At 36.5% G+C, this 24,603-nt stretch overlaps 1 protein-coding gene across 14 annotated transcripts in view; it reads left to right on the top strand.

Annotated features, from left to right (window-relative positions):
- Positions 1–24,603, top strand: part of NRXN1 (neurexin 1) — a 1,228,156-nt gene that overhangs the window by 531,152 nt on the left and 672,401 nt on the right. For all 14 annotated transcript variants that reach the window (XM_010855914.1, XM_010855913.1, XM_010855911.1 and 11 more), the window contains one exon: positions 12,306–12,744. In XM_010855914.1, the coding sequence (XP_010854216.1) occupies positions 12,306–12,744 (439 nt within the window). The remainder of the gene's footprint in view (positions 1–12,305; positions 12,745–24,603) is intronic.

Below are 24,603 nucleotides of genomic sequence, written 5' to 3'. Positions count from 1 at the left end.
TCGGTGCTCAGCCTTCTTCACAGTCCAACTCTCACATCCATACATGACCACAGGAAAAACCACAGCCTTGACTAGACGGACCTGTGTTGGCAAAGTAATGTCTCTGCTTTTGAATATGCTATGTAGGTTGGTCATAACTTTCCTTCCAAGGAGTAAGCATCTTTTAATTTCATGGCTGCAGTCACCATCTTCAGTGATTTTGGAGCCCAGAAAAATAAAGTCTGACACTGTTTGCACTGTTTCCCCATCTATTTCCCATGAAGTGGTGGGACCAGATGCCATGATCTTCGTTTTCTGAATGTTGAGCTTTAAGCCAACTTTTTCACTCTCCGCTTTCACCTTCATCAAGAGTCTTTTTAGTTCCTCTTCACTTTCTGCCATAAGGGTGGTGTCATCTGCATATCTGAGGTTATTGATATTTCTCCCGGCAATCTTGATTCCAGCTTGTGCTTCTTCCAGCCCAGCATTTCTCATGATGTACTCTGCATATAAGTTAAATAAACAGGGTGACAATATATAGCCTTGATGTACTCCTTTTCCTATTTGGAACCAGTCTGTTCTTCCATGTCCCGTTCTAACTGTTGCTTCCTGACCTGCATACAAATTTCTCAAGAGGCAGATCAGGTGGTCTGGTATTCCCATCTCTTTCAGAATTTTCCACATAAATGGTATTCATGAATGCAGTGAACATATACTAAATGGTACATTATATACTAATGGCCACCCCACTCAGAAAACTGTAAAATCAAATGATGGAGGGAGATTCACTGAGTTCAAGAGGGTAGAGATGCAAAAGAACGTGAGTTGGTTAATCTATACATAACATTTGGTGCCAGGATTTTATTATTATCATTTTGAAGCTACCATTTTTGATTGATGGGAAGATAGTTTCCCTTGGCAGGGGGCGGAGGGTGGGGAATGTGGCTAACTTCTCCTCATTGAGACTGGCAGACGATTAAAAAAGTCTTTTGGATAAAGCAGACATGCATTGCCCTTATTAGCAGCATCTGCTGGCTTGGAATAGAAGCTTTAAACCCTAATTTACAGTGTGTTACATTCTGCAAGATCATGAAAGACTGAGATTGAAAATATCTTCATCACTTAGTTGCAAAATAACAGTAAACATTGCAAGTTTATTGTTTCTAGTTAACTTTTTCAGTGTCTTTCTAACTTCCATTAGTAGGGGAAATAACTGCAAGATGTTTTCCCCTCAGGACTTTTATTTTTATATTTGAGCAGCAGCTTATTGTGAAGCTAATGCAGTTTTAAAGTTAGAATTGCCTTTAAATCAGTTACGGTTCCCTTTCTGCCATATTGCTGAGAAGACAGCTGCTCTTCATTTGTAATTGCTCAAGGGCCTCTGATGAGCTTGCGCCTATGGGAGAAATGGTTTGTTGTTCTATTTATTTATTTATTTTTAGCAAAGGTTTTTGAAAGAGCCCTGAACACTGAAGTTCCCAATCCATGCTCATAATCAGAGCTTAATGCCAACTGGAACAATCCCTTGGTTTTTCTGAGCTTCAGTTTGCCTGTGTGAATGCTCGGTTGCTCAGGCACTCAGTTGTGTCTGACTCTTTGTGACCCCATGAACTGTAGACCATGGGGCTCCTCTGTCCTTGGGATTTCCCAGGCAAGAATGTTGGAGTGGGTTGCCATTTCTTCCTCTAGGGAACCTCAGTGTACTCATCTGAAAAAGAGGATCCATCTAGTTTTCACCTTTTTTCTGAGTCAGCATGTCAAATCTCATATTACTGACTATTGTGCTTCATTTTTGATATATATATATATATATATTTTTTTTTTTTTTTTCCCCAAAGACATTACTGAGTTACTGAATCTTTATTTTGAGAAAAAGAGACATTCCTATTTAATGGAACTCTTTCCACATTTAATGGAGTAATTTTGCCACACACCCATATGCCACTAAAAGCTTCATTAAATAAAGCTGTTAACCCAGGGACATCACAGTCTTTTAGCTCCTCTTTTAACCCCTACGGCTAACTTGTACAGATGGCATCCACTGTTGTCTACCGAATTGAGGTAGTTTACTGATGGTGGAATGACAGAAGGATAAAGCAAGAGGATTTTTCTTTTCCTTCTTTTTATGAATAAGATGTATTTGGTGATGCTTATTTGGAACTAAGCAAAAAAAAAAAAAAAAAGAAGGTTTCTTTCCTTACATTGCTTAAACAAAATATTTTTTATCTATATGTCAACTAATTTTTGGTTTCAAATTAAATGTCATATGCCTTTTAAAAAATTTCTTCACATTCTGTTTTTTATTCTTTCTAATAAAATTCAGGATTTCTTTTTAAAACTTAATTTAATGTGTTTATTTTTGGCTGTGCTGGGTCTTTGCTGCTGTGTGGCCTTTTCTCTAATTGCAGAGAGCAGGGTCTATGCTTTAGTTGCAGTGGCTTCTCCTGTTACGGGAGCACAGGTTCTCAGGCATGCGGGCTTCAGTACTTGGGGCATGTGGGTTCAGAGGTGGTTCCGAGGTTCTAGAGCACAGGCTCAATAGGTGTGGCACACAGGCTTCGTTGCTCTTCAACATGTGGAATCTTTCTGGATCAGGGATTGAAGCTGTGTCTCTTGCATTGACAGGTAGATCTTCATATGTCTTTATTGAGAAATGATGCTATTGGAATCTGTTTTCATGTTCCATAATTATTTTATTATTATTATTATAAAATATTTATTTTGGTGTGAGGAGTTTTGGTTTAGTCAAACATTTTATGGGCATATGATCTCTAAATAGGATTAAAAAATGGGGGGAAAAACCCAGCAATTCCTACCCCCTCAAGCCCCTTTTACCTTTCAAAATGCTTTATGTAACTCTTCTTAAGACTGAGTTTCCTCAACGTGAAGTCCTATTTTTAAAGAGGTATGGAGCTACTCTGTACAGGGCTTGTACATCTCCTACACTTTCCTTGCCATCTGCTACCCTTTCTCTGATCCGCTCCAAATACACGAGTCCCTGCACCTGGCTATGTATCTGCCTCAATGGATGTATTCAGATTTTAGATGAAAACTTCAATGGAGTGACATTCTCAGAAAAGCTAAAATCCTATTAGTCCCTTGATCAGTTAAAAAAATAAAGCAAGTTCTGTGCTAGGGTCTTGGTGTGAGAAAGCCATTAAAGCATAAGAAACTTGATCTCAGGTAGATGATAGGATAATAATGAGTACAATCATTAAAAAAATGTGATCATCACACCCCTTGCCTTTACTTTTTCTTTATAATTATCTCTTCCTGCTGGCAGGAACACTGAGGGGAGCCTGTTTTGTTTTTTGTTTTAATTGTAAGACTTTTTTTTTGAGGGGGGGTGCTTTAACCCCTCCTTTGGAATGTGCTAAACTTACATAAGTGCTAAAATTTGCTTTTGAGCCAAGACATTTTGACCCAAGACCTTGAGTAAGACTATTTGTATATTTTATCCAAGAATTCTCTAATTTCTTAAATTATTAAATATTTGTATTTAATATACAAAATATTTACATTTACTATGGATTATTATATTAAATATTTATCTTAATATAAATTAAAAGTATTTAATACATAAATGTATGTATGTTTATTTTGATGTATATATACATCATGGGCTTCCCTTGGGCTTCCTTTGCAGCTCAACTGGTAAAGAATCCGCCTGCAATTCAGAAGACCTGGGTTCAATCCCTGGGTTGGCAAAATTCCCTGAAGAAGGAAATGGCTATCCACTCCAGTATTCTGGCCTAGAGAATTCCATGGACTGTATAATCCATGGGGTCGCAAAGAGTCGGACACTTTTGAGCAACTTTCACTTTCATACATACATAATGTCTACTTATCTATTAGAGATGTACAGTCTATTTTAATATATGTGTATATTTTTTCTGGACATCAGTGATAGCAGATTTAATGTGTATTACATTTAAACACATTTATATTGGGGAATGTATACTCTGTGTGTGTGTATGTATCCACATATAGTTTACACATCACCTAGATATATATGTGTGTGGGGGGGGCAGATATTCAAGATAAATTAAACTGCTTTATTCTCAGTGGTCCAAGATTTATTGGACTGAGGGTGTGCAAAGGGAAGTGATTAAACTAAACTTACGACCCAGATAATCACAATGGTGTGGTAACTGACCTAGAGCCAGACATCCTGGAATGTGAAGTCAAGTGGGCCTTAGAAAGCATCACTACAAACAAAGCTAGTGGAGGTGATGGAATTCCAGTTGAGCTATTTCAAATCCTGAAAGATGATGCTGTGAAAGTGCTGCACTCAATATGCCAGCCAATTTGGAAAACTCAGCAGTGGCCACAGGACTGGAAAAGGTCAGTTTTCATTCCAATCCCAAAGAAGGGCAATGCCAAAGAATGCTCAAACTACCGCACAATTGCACTCATCTCACACACTAGTAAAGTAATGCTCAAAATTCTCCAAGCCAGGCTTCAGCAATATGAACCGTGAACTTCCAGATGTTCAAGCTGGTTTTAGAAAAGGCAGAGGAACCAGAGATCAAATTGCCAACATCTGCTGGATCATCAAAAAAGCAAGAGAGTTCCAGAAAAACATCTATTTCTGCTTTATTGACTATGCCAAAGCCTTTGACTCTGTGGATCACAACAAACTGTGGAAAATTCTGAAAGAGATGGGAATACTAGACCACCTGACCTCTTGAGAAACCTATATGCAAGTCAGGCAGCAACAGTTAGAACTGGACATGGAACAAGGTGAATTCGCTCAGTCGTGTCTGACTCTTTGTGACCCCACGGACTGTAGCCTACCAGGCTCTTCCATCCATGGGATTTTCCAGGCAAGAGTACTAGAGTGGGTTCTGGTTCCAAATAGGAAAAGGAGTACATCAAGGCTGTATATAGTCACCCTGCTTATTTAACTTATATGCAGAGTACATCATGAGAAACTCTGGGCTGGAAGAAGCACAAGCTGGAATCAAGATTGCCGGGAGAAATATCAATATCCTCATATGCAAATGACACCACCCTAATGGAAGAAAGTGAAGAGGAACTAAAAAGCCTCTTGATGAAAGTGAAAGAAAAAAGTGAAGAAGTTTGCTTAAAGCTCAACATTCAGAAAACTAAGATCATTGCATCTGGTCGCATCACTTCATGGCAAATAGATGGGGAAACAGTATCAGACTTTATTTTTGGGGGCTCCAAAATCACTGCAAATGGTGACTGTAGCCATGAAATTAAAAGATGCTTACTCCTTGGAAGGAAAGTTATGACCAACCTAGATAACATATTCAAAAGCAGAGACATTACTTTGCCAACAAAGGTCCGTCTAGTCAAGGCTATGGTTTTCCCAGTGGTCATGTATGGATGTGAGAGTTGGACTGTGAAGAAAGCTGAGTGCTGAAGAATTGATGCTTTTGAACTGTGGTGTTGGAGAAGACTCTTGAGAGTCCCTTGGACTGCAAGGAGATCCAACCAGTCCATTCTGAAGGAGATCAGCCCTGGGTGTTCATTGGAAGGACTGATGCTAAAGCTGAAACTCCAATACTTTGGCCACCTCATGCGAAGAGTTGACTCATTGGAAAAGATCCTGATGCTGGGAGGGATTGGGGGCAGGAGGAGAAGGGGATGACAGAGGATGAGATGGCTGGGTGGCATCACCGACTCTATGGACATGAGTCTGAGTGAACTCCGGGAGTTGGTGATGGACAGGGAGGCCTGGCGTGCTGCGATTCTTGGGGTTGCAAAGAGTCAGACACAACTGTGTGATTGCACTGAACTGAACTGAACTGAAGGGAGGAGTGTTCTGGAACCAATCCCTTGCAGGTATCAAAGGAGGACTGTGTGTCTATATATGTATATATATATTTGTATATATTATATCCTAAAAGACATAACTGTTTAAAACCCACAGTATAGTCATAGAAATAGAAAAATAAGGCCCTCTGCTTATACTGGGTTGGAAGAGACATTTTATAGTCACATGGAAAAATCCCTCTACTTAATTATGATATTTGATTCATTTAAAGTTATTTTAATCAGGACAAATGAAAGGAAAAGTACAATTTTGTTTTGTTTTTTTTAGACTAATCCATGTAATTTATATCAAGGTCATCCCTTTGCATGGCAGCAAATGGCTGTTTGTGTATCTCTTACTTTGCAACTACCAAAACTAAGTGAAATTTCCTGCTGAGACAAAAACAAAGTTTGAAATTAATGTCTTTAGATATTCGAACACAGAGTATTAGACATGGTCATGATGAAAAACATTCAGTGAGCTCTGTACCTCTAAACATTTATTGATAAAATTGTATAATGTTCCCTATCTCCTAGGATACTTCTGAGGAGTAAACATAATATGTCCATACATCTCATAACATGACCTGCAGAAAGTAAACCCTCCATAAATCTGAATTGATTCTTCTTGAAGTGGAGATGGGGGTGCTGGTGGTTGTGGTGATAGTTTGATGCCTAAAACTCCTTTTTATGAGTAAAAGTGAAACTCCCAGGATCATCAGTTTCCTGTGTAAACTTCCTGGCCGAGAAACCTCATCTCTAAAGAAAGCCTTTGGTGTACTTTACAATAGGGCTATCAGAATAAAAAAGAAAGCCCTAATCTGCTTTGATCTCTTTGATTCAGCTGGTTACAACTCTATTAATTACTTTAATGCACTGACCAGTCATCTACCATGTGTCTTGTTAACTATTACCCTTGTTATTACACTTATATTGTACAACTCCATTAATTCAATGTAAGAATGATAATACTGTTATTCATAATGATAACCACATAAATAAGAGCAGCTGCTATTTATTTTAGTACTTACTCTGTGCCAGGCCCTGTTCTTATCACATTAATTGAGCTATTATTCATTTTTTACAATAACCCTAATGTGGCAGATATTATTATACCATTTTACAGATACTATTGAGTCTCTTAAAGGTTGAAGGGCTCTCATAAAGTTACAGGATTACAAGAGGGTGGGCTGGAATTCTCTCTGAAATCTGACTTGAGAATCAGATTCTTAAACTGCACTTGTGATTAAAGAGAAAAAACAAAACTTAGATTACAAGGAGTCATTCCTGTTCTTTCAAAAAGGGCCCCATCAGAGTCTAGATCTCTGCCTAGAACTTCAACTCTGACTATAGTGCTCATTTCACAACCCTTACTACTCTGATAGTTAACATATGAAAATCCTTGATCAATGCCTGTTAATTAATTTGAGCACCATTAAGATTTTTAAACTAAAACATATTGATAACAACAACAGCAAAAGTCATAATTTGAGTGGCAAACATATTTTAATGATCTGCTTATTTCATGCACATATCCTCATGTGGAAAGAGATTTATGTATCAGCCAATATCTTCAACATCACCTGTACAAACATTAGATAGATAGAATTCTTGAGGCATGTCTGTGTACCCAAAGATGTGGTGAACATTCTCTTTACTAATGGATTAAAGTTTGACCAACCTAGACAGCATATTAAAAAGCAGAGACATTACTTTGCCAACAAAGGTCCATCTAGTCAAAGCTGTGGTTTTCTAGTAGTCATGTATGGATGTGAGAGTTGGATTATAAAGAAAGCTGAGCACCAAAGAATTGATGCTTTGGAACTGTGGTGTTGGAGAAGACTCTTGAGAGTCCCTTGAACTTCAAGGAGATCCAACCAGTCCATCCTAAAGGGAATCAGTCCTGAATAACTTTGGAAGGATTGATGCTGAAGCTGAAACTCCAGTACTTTGGCTACCTGATGCAAAGAACTGACTCATTGGAAAAGACTCTGATGGTGAGAAAGATTAAAGGCAGGAGGAGTAGAGGACGACAGAGGATGAGATGGTTGAATGGCGTCACCGACATGATGGATATGAGTTTGCGTAGGCTCTAGGAGTTGGTGATGGACAGGGAGGTCTGGCGTGCTGCAGTCCATGGGGTTGCAAAGAGTCGGACACGACTGAGCAACTGAGCTGACTGACTAGAGTTTGATACAGCTCAGAATAGGGAACAATATCTTGGCATCAAAATCACAACCAGGAAATCCAAACAAAGAGAAGGAGCAATGGGGGATCTTTTACCTCTGCCCCGAATTGCAGAGACTGAGGGGAAAAAGCTCAAGGATTTATGGATTTAACATTCCTTTCCTTTTTGGGGGTCTGATTTATCAATTAAGAAACTGAGACAGAGAGAGGTTAGGCAGCCTGACTTAAGTAAAAGCTTTGTGTTTAAACTGAGTCTATCCAGACTACCAAATTTTTGTCCTTTAGCCCATTTATTTTTCCTGCCTTTTTAAGATTATTATCAAGATAAAATAAAATACTCAGTGACTGTCCACCTCAAATTTAAAGCCTAAACATATAAAAACACAAGTGTATTACTCTTATTCTTGCTTATTTGTGAGTGACATTTTAAGAATTCTAACATTGAAAAAAAGGAAAAAGATCATCTCATAGCAATGTATGGAAATCATATGTCAGCTAAAGCAAACTATAAAAAAAGCCCAGCAAATAAATAAATATGTCTCTATTTCTTTGGGGCTTATGTTATCGTTTCATGAAGCAGGGAAGTGAAATTCAACATTTTGAATTACTCTTCAGAAAAACTTAAAATCAGTATCCCCCCAAAATATTGATTCTGTAAGAAGATCCAAATAAATGTGTAAAAACATCAACAACTTTTAAGATGATAAAGTGTATGAAGATTTGTTGAAACTATTAAATGATTGCAACTTTAAACATAAATAAGAAAAACATATATGAATAACAATTTGTAGATTAGAGACCATACTATCTCAGAAGGAAGCAAAAGAAAAAAAAAAAGATTTGGAGTGCTTACTGGCCACTCATCATAACTGAACTGTGTTCAGTGCATTTTAAGAGTAAGTCTAGCCTCACAAAAGTATAGTGCTTATGAAATCTGGGTCAGATGAAGCAGTTGGATAGGTCTGAGAGCCATCAGCCTGCCTATCCAATATCACTCTTCTGTCTTCTAGAGTTGCCTTTCAAAATATACGAAATGAGAAGAAAAAAAAAAATCGTGCTCAAGATAGTTCTTCTAGAAAAATTATTTCACTACTGGAGAATTTTAACTCAGGTGTTTTACTGTGAAAGTAGTTTCTACCCCATAAAATTAGTTTGAAGGTGATAGGTCAGCTTGCCATTTGTAACTGAACGTGTATGTAAGTTTTCACATTTTTCTAGGGAAATTGGCTAAAAATTATAGCTAGGTTATGATATGGGTCCATAATACCACATTCTGTTATTTTTTAACTGTACTTGTAAATATTGTTATCAATAATATGTGAAGTAGGTTTTAAAAAATGAAGAAAGAATATTATTCAACTCTCAGCAAGTGTTTATTGAATATCTGCTCCATGCCAAGCACTGATCTTGTTGCAGGGTTTTTGCCTGCATAGAGCAGACATTTTGGTGGAGATTTATTTTCCCATTTTGGGTGGTAGGGCATAGTGCATGGCTTAGCCTAAGTATTATGATCTAGGGTCCATCTCCCTGAATCTTCCTGAATCACCAGGGCACCCCATTCACTCATGAGATTTTAAATCTCTCACTGAAATTCTCACTTAAAATTGCCCTAACCCTACATATTTTCAGCTTTCTAGTAGCTGATGTGTGGGAATCATGAGACAATGTACCCCACCTTATACACACTTGCTCCTGTCAAAAACATCCAATTCCATTGCTATAGTTCTATTTTATGGTGATATGTTAGCATGGATCAGCATTATCATCTGCATCATTTGGGTCAGAAAATACTCATTCCTGATTAATGTCAGAAGAATCTCCACATATTAAGATATAAATCATCAGGAAAAATGAACAAAAATTAGGCTTAGGTAGCTGTAAAATCATGGTGAGAGGTGATAAAACTTAGAAAATCTGCCATGAATAGCATTTTATCCAATTCTGAAGATTTCCTTGTGGCTCAGCTGTTAAAGAATCTGCCTGCAGTGTGGAAGACCTAGGTTCAATCCCTGGGTTGGAAAGATCCCTGAAAAAGGAAAGGCTGCCCACTCCAGTATGCTGGCCTGGATAATTCCATGGACTGTATAGTCCGTAGGGTCATGAAGAGTCAGACACAACTGAGCTACATTCACTTTCACTTTTAAAGATTCTCAGAGAAATCAACCGTATATATCATCTTTCCCGAGGGTTAATAAATAGTTCTTTCTCTTTTCAAGGAAGTATATTAAGAATTAATATAATTCTTTTTCATTATAGCTTTAGTGCATTTCTCTTTTGCTGTTAATGTGCTGTGCTTAGTCATTCAGTCGTGTCCAACTCTTTGCCCCCATGGACTATAGCCCACCAGGCTCCTCTGTCCATGGGCATTCTCCAGACAAGAATACTGGAGTGGGTTGCCATGCCCTCCTCTAGAGGATCTTCCCAACCCAGGGATTGAACCCAGGTCTCCTGCATTGCAGGTGGATTTGTTGTCAATAGATGTTTGTTAAACCTTTATACATATATATTCAAAGAATAAGGGATATAATATTCTTTATAATAATCCTTCTTCAAGATAGAAATAAACTGAAACACCAGGAGTAGCATTGAAATATGTGATATATTTAGTTGGCATAATTCATCTAAAATATACCAATTATATGAGTGTGCTTAATTTCTGAACATTTTCTCATAATAAATTAGAACTCATATCTTTATGTCTACTGGATGACAATAAAGAGATGATATTTATTATCATACAGTTTGATGTGGTTGATATTACTGAGATCTTACAATGTGCTTGGCATTGGATTGGTTCCCTTTCAGGTAGATTTTATCACATGCATTTTCTTCTTTAATTATTTTAACCATCTTGAAAAATGTTGGGGCTTCCAAGGTGGTGCTAGCGGTAAAGAACCTTCCTGCCAATGCAGGAGACATAAGAGACACGGGTTTGATCCCTGGGTCGGAAAGAACCCACACCAGTATTCTTGCCTGGAGAATCCTACGTCCAGAGGAGCCTGGTGGGCCTGGAAGGTTACAGTCCATGGGGTCACAAAGAGTCAAACACGACTGAGTGACTAAGCATGCTCGTAAAGTATTATCTCTCTATAAACAAGTCTTGGAGATGATACTCAGGGAGTCTGAAACCAGAACTTGCACTTTTACTCACTCTGAAAAGTGAACGTTCATTAACAAATCCTATCAGGAAATTTATCAGCCGCATTATTGGCTCAATTACCAGGGGTTTAGAAGAAATAACAGCTGTCTTGACCTGGTTAACTTTATAGCACTAATCAAACACAGGCTTATTTATTCTGTTATACAAGTTTATTTTTATACATGGATAGATGAATTTAGAAACTGACAGTGTTGGCTGCCGTGAAATTTCAAGTGTCTTTGTAAAAATAATTAGATAGTTATCTGGACATAGATAAATAATTTATCCTTAAGTCAGTATGACTTACATCTTTTGGAAATGTAATTATCCATGGTATGGATTTTGTAGAGAAAGGATGTGAATCTCTCTTTATCCTTATGTCGAAATAGCTACAAATTTATTATGGTGATGTGATAGCAGCTGCATGGTGTTGTGAGCCATTCCGGTGAATTTGTCCAAAGTGCTGTTTGGAGTCCCAAAACAAATAATGAGAACTACCCCAGCACTTTGGTGAAGTGCCTTTGGAAATGAGGGTATAAGGCAAACTTTGTTCCATATCAGTATACATTAAGAGCATTGGTTATATAGACCTAATGGATTTAGGGAGAACACCAAGTTCCAGAGTTAACTAACATTATTCAAATAGTTATTAATGCAGGGCAGGGTAAGAGAGAACTTCTGAATCTTAGTCATATTTTATAATTTTTCTGAGAAAATTTAGGATGTTTTCTACTCAATTGTGATTTTACAAAGTTAATATATACCATGGATATATATACCATGGAAGTGAGCCTATATTTTAGGGGACTGGCATTTGAAAGTATTTAATTTCAAATATTCCAGAGATGGTAAAACTGAAAAACCTCAGCATATTTAATAAACAAAGCATAATAGCCAAATAACAAAAGCAAATGCTTTAAGTGCAAGTCTACACACACTTGAAATAATGAAATTTCTATACAGATTTATTCAAGTTATTTGAGTTAGCTACGGAGACTTTGTGTGAGTGTGTACACACATTATTTGAGTGAAATTAGGCTAGAATAGTTCAACAAATTGATACCTGGATTTTATTTGGCTGAAAAAAACTGTCTTGTACATCAAAAGCAATAAACATTGTATGTCTTTTCATGCTCTACTTGGAAGTTACATGAACTGATAATAAGTTTGAAATATTAAAATATGGGCACAATTTCTCACTATTATCCTCTCCCTACAGGTTGTGTATAAAAATAATGATGTAAGGCTGGAATTATCTCGACTTGCCAAGCAAGGTGACCCAAAGATGAAGATCCATGGAGTGGTGGCATTTAAATGTGAGAATGTTGCAACTTTGGACCCAATCACCTTTGAAACCCCAGAATCCTTCATCTCTTTGCCTAAATGGAATGCAAAGAAAACAGGCTCCATATCCTTTGATTTCCGTACAACGGAGCCAAATGGCCTCATCTTATTTAGTCATGGCAAGCCACGACACCAAAAAGATGCCAAGCACCCACAGATGATAAAGGTAGACTTCTTTGCTATTGAGATGCTGGATGGCCACCTCTACCTCCTCCTAGACATGGGGTCAGGTACAATCAAAATCAAAGCCCTGCAGAAGAAGGTGAATGATGGAGAATGGTATCATGTGGACTTCCAGAGAGATGGACGGTCAGGTAATTTATCATTCTTTATGTTGTTATCTGTTAGAACACCATTCATAAGGAATTAAAATCAACTCATATTAAAGAGTTCTTGCATTTCTGTCTTTAGGGGAAAGGAAATTGTTATTTCTGTTTCACATCATATAAGAATCAGAAGGAGCTAATTAATCGTCATAGTTGGGCATCAAACCCCAAATGCTCAAATGACTTCAAGAGCAGCTTCTTAAATGAACATTAAATGGATAATCAAGTGCCAAATCTTGCAAGAAATTTTATCCTGAGTTTGCAAATGACAAAACTCAAGGTTCTTATGTTCCCAATTATCTCTTATATCATTGGATGTCTGAGAGTGCCTGAAGTGGCAAATATAAAATCTGGAAAAAAAAATCAATGATTCATATATCAAATCCTTAGTTTAATACAATATAGTTTTTATCCAAGATGGGCCTACAGTATCAAAAACACTTTAATCCATACAGGAGGATTTCAAGGATGCTGGCAAAACTCTGCTGCCTTCCAAATAGGTTCCCTTTCTGATAAAAGAGGTTTCAAATTCCACCAACAAGGATTTATTTCTCTGACTTTATTTTGCTGCACTTATTTATTTATTTTTTTCCTGAAGTCCTTGTGAGGTGGGGGGAAGGAGGGCATGTGGTAGGGAGGCCTGAAGAAATACCATTTACTTACTCTGAAATGCAGAAGTAGATTAGGGGGCTTAGGGAGTTGAGCAGTGTTAGGTTTGTGGGGACAAGGACCATACAGGCAAAGGAAATAGCATTTGGAAACCCAGAGGTGGTGGGGGAGTGGGGAGAGAAACAATTTGTTTTAGGTTTGCAATGGTATGTTATGTCTTTCGCTTTCTTCACCCTTCGCTTTCATGCTGATTGGACCTCTCACTTACAAATCAAGTTATCTTCTAAGTGAAGATGCTTGAATTTAGACTTAGCCACTCTCCTCTTCCTCCCCCAACTCTCTTATTTGGTTTTATACTATACCAGCCTCTCTGGATTCTCCACTAAATACCAGTATAAGCTTGGCCTCAGCATTTTTTTTTTTTTATTAAGGCCTGGATTTCTTTCTTTGCAAAGCATCTTGGGAAGGAGTCACTTGATTCCAGTACCAGGGACAGGGAATTAACAGTGATGGAGACTAGGATTCTACATGTTTGCAAAGTTTCTTGAGGACACGATTTGGTCAGCCACATTTGGAAACCACAGATCAGATGACATTAGATGACACCTAGAGTGCTTCTTTCAGATCCAAGAATCTGTGATTACCATCCCAGTTAGAAGGGCCTTGCTGAAGTGCTGGGGTGAGCTCCCCTTCTCACTCCCTCCTTTCACAGACTCCCATGTCACTTGTCTGTTTCTGGCTTCTCTGCAGCAGAGCAGTTTGCTATTTTACAATTATTCATGCCTTCCTTTTCTGTTTATCTATCTAGAAGATCATATTTACCTTTTTGGAAATATCTTTTTTGTCCACTAAAATAAAAAGATGAAAGGTATGAAAATTGAGAGGGAGACAGGGGTGAGGGTGAAGTGTTGAAGGAGGGTCAGGACCCATTGCTCTGATCCCCAAGAATTTTACAGACAGTTTCTGATTCATTCTTCTCTGTAAACTTGGTCTCTATGTTCTTTAATTCCTCTGAAGAAATTCAAAAGGAAAAGAAGCTACTGTTCTGTGTAGTCTGTGAGGTGTTGTCATTTTCTCCAGTATCTTAGATGATTGAGAGTAAACAGTAAAAAAAAAAAATTTTGATCTGTTGTACTATACTGTGCATTACAAATTGGATTCCTCTTTGTTTTTCCGATTTAAGCTGAGAAGAGTTCATTGATATGAATACAGAAATATTGCAATAGGTGGCCACTTGTTGGCTTCCCCCAGCCTATTTCTATCAGAGTTAACAATTCATTTACTTCTGAAGAAGCTTCAGAAAGAAGACTTAAAAGAGGATGGGAACATGACTAATCTTATGTTTGACATACTAACTTATGGATGTTATCACTTGACTTAAAATATATCTAGAACTAATTTTGAAACTGACTTTCAAGAATATATATAATTTTAGTCAGATATTATAACAATTTAAAACATAACTGATCAGATCAGTGGGTATATTTTGAAAGTTCAGAAGGGCAAAAAAAAAAAATACTACACTTCAGATCAGTTGTATTTCTTTCACCTAAAATTTTTTCTAGGTATTTTCTAACTGTATGAAAACATATGTAGTTAATGTCAAATTTTTATTAAATGCAAAAAAATATGAAATGGAAAATAAAACCATTCATTATTCATTTGATAATAATGATTTATACCTGGATATTTCTTTCCAGCCTTAAGTGGTGATGCAATCTAATTAGTCTCCCAAGTTCCCTGGATGACCTATTACAATAAGAATCAGATTAATACCTTAATCCTCAAGCCAAGGAAAATCTACTTTTTTTTTCTATTTAAGCTCTTTAATTCATCCAGATTACCAAAATTTTATTAACTGCTCTGTTTATACCCTCATTGGAAAATGTCAGAGCAGAAAATACCAACTTTAATTTACAAAGTTCAGTGCTGAATGAGAAAAAGAGAGATGCCTTAAGAGAATATATTATTTGCAGTAAGAAAGAAGATAAACAAATGGTGGATTTCTGTTAGAATCCAGTGGAAATATTTAGTATGCTTGATGTTGGTGTTTTGATGCTAAAGTACTTTGATAATGATTTCAGGTTAGTGAAATGAAACAAACAATATAAAAGCCAATGTTCATTCACTAAACCAAATTCTGCCTTTACTAAATTGAAGGAAAAAAAAAAAAGAGCTCACATTATGTTGGCCTAGCTCAAGGGAGTTTAATGTAGTTTTAATAACTGTAGCTGTTAATATTTTATATATAGTATTTTAATTAAGTTCTATATTTGCACATTGGATTGGTTTGGTATAAAGCAGCTTTTAAAAGATTGAATGACTAGCTGTACTGGCTTTTATTTTACTTAAAGGATATATTTCTGAGTTACACTTGGTGAAATACTAAAATTTATAGCTCATTTAAAACTAGGAAGTGGCTTCCCTGGTGGCTCAGATGGTAAACAATCTGCCTGCAGTGTAAGAGACCTGGATTTGATCCCTGGGCTGGGAAGATCCCCTGGAGAAGGGAAGGTGACCCACTCCGGTATTCTCACCTGGAGAATTCTATGGACAGAGGAGCCTGGTGGGCTACAGTCCATGAGGTCACAAGAGTCAGACATGGCTGAGCAACTAACACTTTCACTTTTGAAACTAAGAAACATAGTATTTCAAGAAATAATTTGTTTCACCCATATTTCACATCAGCTATATTCAGAGGCTATATGAAAATTACTCTTAATATAATATGGGAAATGATACTGATATGACAGGGCAATGTTGGCTGATTTCTGACACATGGACAATGACGGTCATAGCTATTGATTTGTCTGGGAACCTCTTTGGCTGAATATTTTAAAAGCATTTAATGAACCATATTATCTCTGTTATTAAAATAGAGGAATCCTGGGCCTAGGAATTATTCTTTCTCCTATTGACCATACTAAAATTAGTTGGCCAGCAGTCATAGTCATTAACTTGATGCTAATAATTCTTGGCTATCTTGTTCAGAGATTAAAACTATATTGGTAGATAGATTGAATTTTTGATATTCCCCAGTTTATAAGGGAAATCCATGTATAACAAGGACTATCTTATTTATATCCACAGGTCCTGGTGCTTCTATATGCAGTAACAGGTGCTCCATACACATTTGGTATAAGAAAAAGATAAAGAATTAAAACATGAAAATGACTCAGTGCCAACCCACCCCAATATTCTAAAAATAGTAACATCATTACACTTGAAAAGTAATAGCGCTCTTTTAGTTGTAAATGCAACTTCTTAAAGGAATTATGTTACTTCCTAAAAGCAGTTTACACAGTATAACAGGGTGACAGGTCTTCTTTTATGAATATGATGCCATCCTCCAAGCCAGGATGTCTGGGAAAAAATGCAGTGGGGGAGTTAAACAATTGTTAGTTGATTGTGACAACCTTTTATGAGAACAGAACTGCTATTCCTGCTTGTTCATGAGCTCCCTGTATCATGCTCATGTGAACATGTAGGCAGAAGGAGCATTCATCCTGAGGGAAGGTGTTCGCTTCTTTCTGAGGGCTAGAATATGCAGCCACAGTAATGACACTACTGAAGAGGAAGACAGGCACTCAGGATGTCCATTTTTCTGGTTATTTGTCCTTCTGTCCTTCATTCACTAAGAGGTGGGTACATGAGCCCTTTGTCTAATGAGAAATACCACCTTCATCTGAATACTTTTCCAGAATTTTTCAGCACAATTAATTGTATTAGGTTATATGTCCTTCTTCCACTCCATAACTTGGGGAAAGAAAAACTTTTTCACTTCCAAACTTTGACTAACACTGATTTGCCACAGCTGTTCTCTCTGTACTTCTGTGGTTGCCTGCTTAGTCCATGACTGGTCACGCTGGGGACCAGTGGACTACGCGGACTAAGCCACAGGTGGCGTTTTCAGATCCTGCGCTAAATGGCAAAGGAGGAACCATACAAAATGCCGGCATGACTTGTGGGTCACAGTGGATGATTTGAATGTCACAAAAGTGGATATGCTCAATATATAACATAATTACTTAACAGAGCAAGACTCCTAAGTTGCTGAGTTAATAAATATGATTGATGGGACTCATTACTCTGCAAAGTTTAAAGGATGAACAACTCAGTATTTTCTTACTAACCCTTCTTACCTTTTCTAGGGTTTCCCTTTGCCTTGCTTTTGCTCCCAAACTCAGTACAAGATCTCCTCCCAGGTATTTAACTAAAGGATGAATTGAGCTAAAATTAAGAAGTTAATGACTGTTTTCTTGGGGCAGATATATCGTTTAAATTTGAGTCAAGAGTATCCTCTCAAGTATTTTTTATAGTAAACTGCCAGTCATTTTTTTCTTATTTTTGCAAGCCATCATTGCACACTGAAATCAAAGAGAAAACTCATTATTCTCGTCAAATTCTGCTTGTGTACAGCAGGGTATAGCAGATTGTATCAGCAGTTATTCATGGGTAAGCCTACATTTAACAGTTAAGAAGCCATTGAGAGTTGAATCGAAGTCACAGACTTCCAGTTTAAGAACTAGAAATTACAGAGGGAAAAGCACAAGGCTCTCTCCAGAGCACATAATTAGAGGTTTATAGTAATCACTGTTTGATGTGAACAGCAGTTTCTAGCTATCTATTACCAGCACTGATTTCTGTGTATACCATTCATGAATCACCCCTCTTACACATTTCTACTTGAACAACCATTAGAGGATTTCTCTGTTTAGGTCTTCATTTGAATTTGCCCTCTGACTATAAACATTCCTCCCATGCCTCTATCTAGTAGCCTGTTGCATACATTTGAAATAACATTAAGTGAATGTATAATGCTTTATTTTGTACTCATGTCCATTAAACACCACTACCCATCCATGGGAAGACTAAAATACCTTATCAATAATTTATCAATTATTTGACAATCCTAATGACTAGATGGAGTCAATGTTGCATATGAAAATGTTTTGAATGGGGAGAGGAAGAAAGGCAAAGATGAGTTTCTTCTCTAAAATACATTCAGAATAAATAAATGAATATAAGGATTAATTTAATAAAATGTAAAGTACAGACATGTCATGAATTAAGCAAGTGCATATACAAACACACAGAGCAGTTTTCAGTTTAAAACATTTTCGTTTTTGCATATCTTCCTCTGTTTTTTGTTAACAGGTACATATATTTTATACAGTTGCAATTAAAGTACAGACTTACTTTTTCAGGCTATTTGTTTAATATAATATCATGAATTCTTTTTTACCTGAAAAATATCTAAAGTAACAACACTTATTCTGTGGGAATTATGGAAACAGCATCTAAGAATCAGAGCAGAGTGTGCAGAGGCACCTTCACCAAGCTTCCTGGGCTGTAGGACTCAAATGTATCAATGTTTATAGTGTCTGTAGGAAAGAAAGTCATGGAGGCAAACATAGGCAGTACCCATCTAAGCACTGCCCGAGGGACTTGACTACTCCACCCCACTACAGAGACAGAGGCAGGTCATCTTACCTGAGATAAGGGAAGGTGTCAAACCACCCTAGGCTAAAGTTATTAAAACTCCTATCATAAATGAATAAATACACACTTGGATTATAAATCGGCATCTCTGAGGAAACATTTCATATCATGTGATGGCTAATCTCTCATCAGAATTAGTGACTTGGCATTCTTATTTTATACATTGGTCTTGGGAGTTGGTTGACTGATCTGTATGCATAAAGATATAATATGAAGACTTTCATTATAATTTAGTTTAAAACAGTGAATTAAAAAAAATAAAGTTAAAATGTTCATCAACAGAGGACAAACTCAGAGAGGTGGAACCTCTCTTTCTAAATGTACTAAATCTTTCTAGCCTACTCTTTGGGGGCAGACGCTGGACCTTGGTGTCAGGTGCCTCCTCAAGATGTGAATGTTTGGCAAAAACCACCACAATATTGTAAAGTAATTAGCCTCCAATTAAAATTTTACAAAAAGGAAAAGAAAAGTGTGGGGGAGCACCAAAAAAAAAAAAAAAAGTATTTAACTAACCACCACAGTCATAGTGGCTGTCACTGTGGAGTGCTGAGCAGAAATCTGTGGAAATTCTAGAAAATAATATTTTAATTGCTGTGATCTATGTCACTTGATTGATATTTACAACTTCCCAGCATTGTGTATGATCATTTTAAAAATTCATATATATAAATATACTGTTATGAGTATGTATGTTTGTATATGTGCCTGTGCTTAATTCATGACATATCTGAAACATATAAATACGTACTGTTAGTGAAAAAGTTTAATCAGCTCATAAAATACCTAAGTGAAAAGTTTTTATTTTCTACACACTTCCATAATGAATTCAGCTCCTACTTCCATTGGTAAAAGAATTTGTTGTTGAAAAATTCCAGATATTTTCCTAGGCACCAACATATCTATAAATATAATTACACATATAAAATAAATGTAGAGCTTCTTTTTTACATAAAGGTTACTCTTTACGAATTATTGGGTGACTTAAAAATATTAACTTTTTTTTAGGCCATCCTTTATAGTGATATCATATATCTCTAGTTTAAAGATATCAATGGTTACTTATTTCTCTATTATAATATTCCTCTGTTGATAGAGGAATATCAAACTTTTAAATGTTACTTAAAGATTTATTTTTTTCATAAATCTCTTATTTTCTGAAATTCCCAGCTCACAGAGGACATTTAACTTTTTAAAACATCCAGTTTTAAACTAATTTATAATTAAAGTCTTTATATTATATCTTTATCCATATTGATCAGAATTTCTGTAGGATAGATTATGGGAACTGGAATTGCTGTGTTAACTACATTTTTAAAGATAATCAAATGTTATTTTACTACAAGCTGTTTCAGTCTACACTCTTCAAAAAAACTACTTGTTTTTGGCTCTGCTGGGTCTTGGTTGCTGGCTTTCTGTAGTTGCAGAGAGCGGGAGCTACTCTCTACTTGTTAGGGTATGAGCTTCTCATTGGAATGGCTTCTTTCGTTGCATAGTATGGGCTTTAAAGCATGAGGGCTTCAGTAGTTGTGGGGCATGAGCTCAGTAGTTGCAGTGTGGGCTCCAGAGTGTCAGGGCTTCAGTCATTGTGGAACACAGGCTTAGTTGCTCTGTGCCATGTGGAATCTTCCCAGATCAGAGATCGAACCTGTGTCTCCTGCATTGGCAGGTAAATACTTAACTACTTGACCACCAGAGAAGTCCCAGTCTACACTCTTACCTGCAGTGTATGAGCTGCCCTTTTCTCCTTTCTCTTGGCTTTTACTAAGAAATATCTAACTTTTAAGTGTTGCTTCAAGATTTATTTTTTCATTTATCTGTTTAATTTCTGAAATTCCCAGCTCACAGTAATCCAAGTAAACAAGAAATACATAGTAATAACCAGAAAACAGAATATTAAGATTATATTTTTGTTTTGTTTTCAAGCAAAATTAATTTTAGTTCTTATTATAAAACTAATACATGAAGTTGTTTTTTAAAAGACTTAGAAAGCTAAAACGAAAGAAAGAATAAAGAAAGAAAAGAGAAAGCAAGAAAACTATCCATTTATGATTGTACTACTTCAAAACTCCCATCGTTAATATTTTGGTATTTTTACTATCTATTTATGGGAATCATGTATTTTTCATTTTGCATCACACACTGAAATCAGTGCTTCATTCTGTTTTTATCACTTGTATTATGCCTTTTTACCGAGTTTGGTTTTGTTAATAGGATACTAAATTTGACAAGTAAGTGTATAAGTTTGTGGAACCTGATTTTCTTCAGGAATGAGGGGTGAAACAGAATTGTTGTTGCTTAGTCAACAAGTCCTGTCCAGCTCTTTTGTGACCCTGTGGACTACAACCCTACATGCTCCTCTGTCCACGGGATTTCCCAGGCAATAATACTGGAGTGGGTTGTCATTTCCTTCTCCAAGGGATCTTTCTGACCCAGGGATCAAACCCACGTCTCCTGCATTGGCAGGCAGATTCTTTACTACTGAGCCACTTGGGCTTCCCTCGAAGCAGAGTTACAGATAGATTTAATTTATATTCAACTAAAAAAATATTTTAAACAGTAATTACAAAAATTTTACTCACTGAAGAATTTTAGTAACCATCCAGGCAAGTCGTTTATTTTGCATAAGAGCCACGTTGAAGCTTAATAAATCTGTTATTTGACTAAGCTCCTGAGCTAGTTAGTTGCAAAGCTAGAACATGAAAATTGGTTTCCTTCAACCAGGTAAAATCATTTCCCATTAGAACACACTTTCTATTCCCTTATTTCTCAATCACTTAAACTTTTGCAGTAATTTAAAACTTGAAACCAAATTAACTTGTTTTAAATCTCACCTTTGCTTCATGTGTCTTTTCACCCTCTAAGCTAATTGGGAAATAGAATAGCCAGGAAGAACTGGATGAGAAAAAGAGTAGAAACTAACAATTTATAAATACCAGACCAAAACATGAAGCTAATTTCCATTTTTATAGCTAAGTTTTCCCCTATGTATATTCTTACGTTAAGATGAATTTATATTATTTATGCTTATGGATATTTTTAAATATTGCCTAATCTATTTAGTTTATTACTTTTGTTTTACCTCTTGCACATACCATGAAAACAACTAGATTTAAATGTTAATATAAGTTAACGTGGGCTCCTCGCAGGGGGCTCAGTGATAAAGAATCTTTCTGCCAAGGCAGAAGATGTGGGTTTGATCCATGAGTCAGGAACACCCCCTGGAGAAGGAAATGGCAACCCACTCCAGTATTCTTGCCTGGGTATTCCCATGGACAGAAGAGCCTTAAGGGCTACAGTTCATGGGGGTCTCAAAGAGTTAGACGCAACTAAGCTACTGAGCACACACGCAAGTTAATGTGATTTCTATATTAAGATGTTAAAAGTCCTATGTACACAAATACCTTTGTTTTCAGCTGAAATTTCATTTCTTTAAAAGTAAAATAGCACAGCAAGGTACTTCAGATTCTTAAATATTGAAGCATGAAACACCCATCCAAGTAAGTCCCCAAGTATGACTGCCATCTACATATTATAGCAGCTCAGATATAACAGTGTTTACATAAAATGTTTTATTTGCCAGAAACTTCACATGTAATTATAGTAGAAGAAGGTAAAATGTGTGAAATAATCAAGCTGTTTCAAAGAGAACATGCCGGTATTTGTCATTCCTGGAAAAACGATAGAGGGATAATCCAATAGCACACTCAGATTTCTGTTTTCTTTTAAGTATTTATTTACATATGATCAAACCTCAACCTTTGGAAATGCTTAATTTCTATTGATATATACAACTGCGGCAACCACTCATGGCCTTTAATTATCAATGAATAAGAATTAAATATTAATTTCATACTTTCTTGGTGATCATTGACTTTATAATTCAATTATAGGCACCTGAGAACGTTAATACTGAAATTTCAGTGTTCTCCTATGTAAGTGTTAAGTTGACTTGACGGAATTTGGAAATTCCATCATGAGTTTTTTTGCTTAGGTAAAAAGGTCCCTTGATTCATGTCAATAATAAAATCATTAAGTAACTAGGGATTCAAATCCTTTACCAGAAACAGATGTGTTTCAGGACAGTTATGCATGGGAAGCCTAAAATATCAATCTCTATTTTGAGTTTGACTAATTAATAAAATATTGGTATTATTTTAAATAAATTCTTACTCTTTGAATCTTCAAAACATAAAAATAATAATTACTGTTCCCTCTCAAGTCCTACCCTTTTCCTTTTTTTTTTTTTTTTGCCATACCTTTTACAAAGATCTTCTAACATACAAGTGAATTGACAAAGCATGTAAAGCATGTAGGTGATTTTGGGTCACAGTCATTTCATTCTGTTTGTAAACTATTTCAGTGAATAATATCTAATACATGCATTTGTTCATGGAGACTTCATACCTTGAAACTGGGGCTAAATGAAAGTTTTTATTTTCTTGGATTATATTTGATGTGAAGGTAGGATCCTATTCTTTTGCTTCTTCTCTGCCTTTCATTATTCTTCTTCCCATGAGAAGTCTCAGACTGTCTCTCTAAGGGATAATAAGGAGAAGAGCAATCTTACTCTTTATGATAGTAACTTCTTAGTGTTTTTTGAACATAGAATACAACCTGTCAGTTAGTTCTGAAATGAGTTTGGTGGGTCATGTCTAGCATTTGTATTAATATACTTATAAGAAAACATTATCAGAGTGTCTCAGAAGTAGTAGAGAGATTTTCCTGTTAAACAGATATTTCAATGTGTGGAATATGTGTGTGTGTGTGTATGCATGCACTGGGCTGCATGAAAACTATGGTTTAACTTTAGTTGTGATCAGAAAACTCTACTCTAATCTCAAAGTTATAGTGAATATCTTACTCTGGCCGCAGCAAGAATATCCATAGAGACATAATCTTTGGTCACTCAATCGTGTTCGACTCTTTGTGACCCTTTGGACTATAGCCTACCAGGGTTCTCTGTCCATGAGATTTCCCAGGCAAGAATACTGGAGTGGGTTGCCATTTCCTCCTCCAGGGAATCTTCCTGACCCAAGGATTGAACCCACGTCTCTTGTATCACCTGCATTACAGGCAGACTCTTTAGCAGCTGAGCCATACTGGAATGGGTCATAGAGAAATATCTGAACGTAAATACTTTGTTCAGAGCAGGCACTAATGCACCATAGTTAGAAGACCTAGTCACTCCATTCTGTCAGACAAACTCTTCATGGATGATTATCTGAAATACTTGGCAGCAGATTTGCCCCAAGAGGGTAGACATACTGAAGACAGAAACCCCAGAGTGTACTGAACTCTGCAAACTACGCAGAGGAGACCGATTGAAGTGTTTTGCAAGCCACTGGATTTCCTCATCTCAGGAATCCTCCAAACATCCTCATCCTTAGTGTCAGAATCATAACACCACGAATGAGGACAAGAGAGTTTTTCACAGTGTTTTCCCAGTCCTGAGCTAAATCAAACTTATTCCATGAATAAAAAGGCGTATGGGGAAAATTGGATATTTTAAAAATATCCCCAGTCTGGGGATACAAGATATCCCCAGGTTCAGGATGGGGAACACATGTATACCTGTGGCGGATTCATTTTGATATTTGGCAAAACTAATACAATTATGTAAAGTTTAAAAATAAAATAAAATCAAATTAAAAAAAAAAAAAAGATATCCCCAGTCTTGTAAAACTTACTCTGTGTCTCCTAACAGTTGTGTCTCAATAATATGTATTCATTTCCAGG

This window comes from Bison bison, unplaced genomic scaffold (assembly GCF_000754665.1).
Source record: "Bison bison bison isolate TAMUID 2011002044 unplaced genomic scaffold, Bison_UMD1.0 scf7180017864370, whole genome shotgun sequence".
Lineage (NCBI taxonomy): Eukaryota > Metazoa > Chordata > Mammalia > Artiodactyla > Bovidae > Bison > Bison bison.
This window is presented reverse-complemented; position numbering and strand designations above follow the sequence as displayed.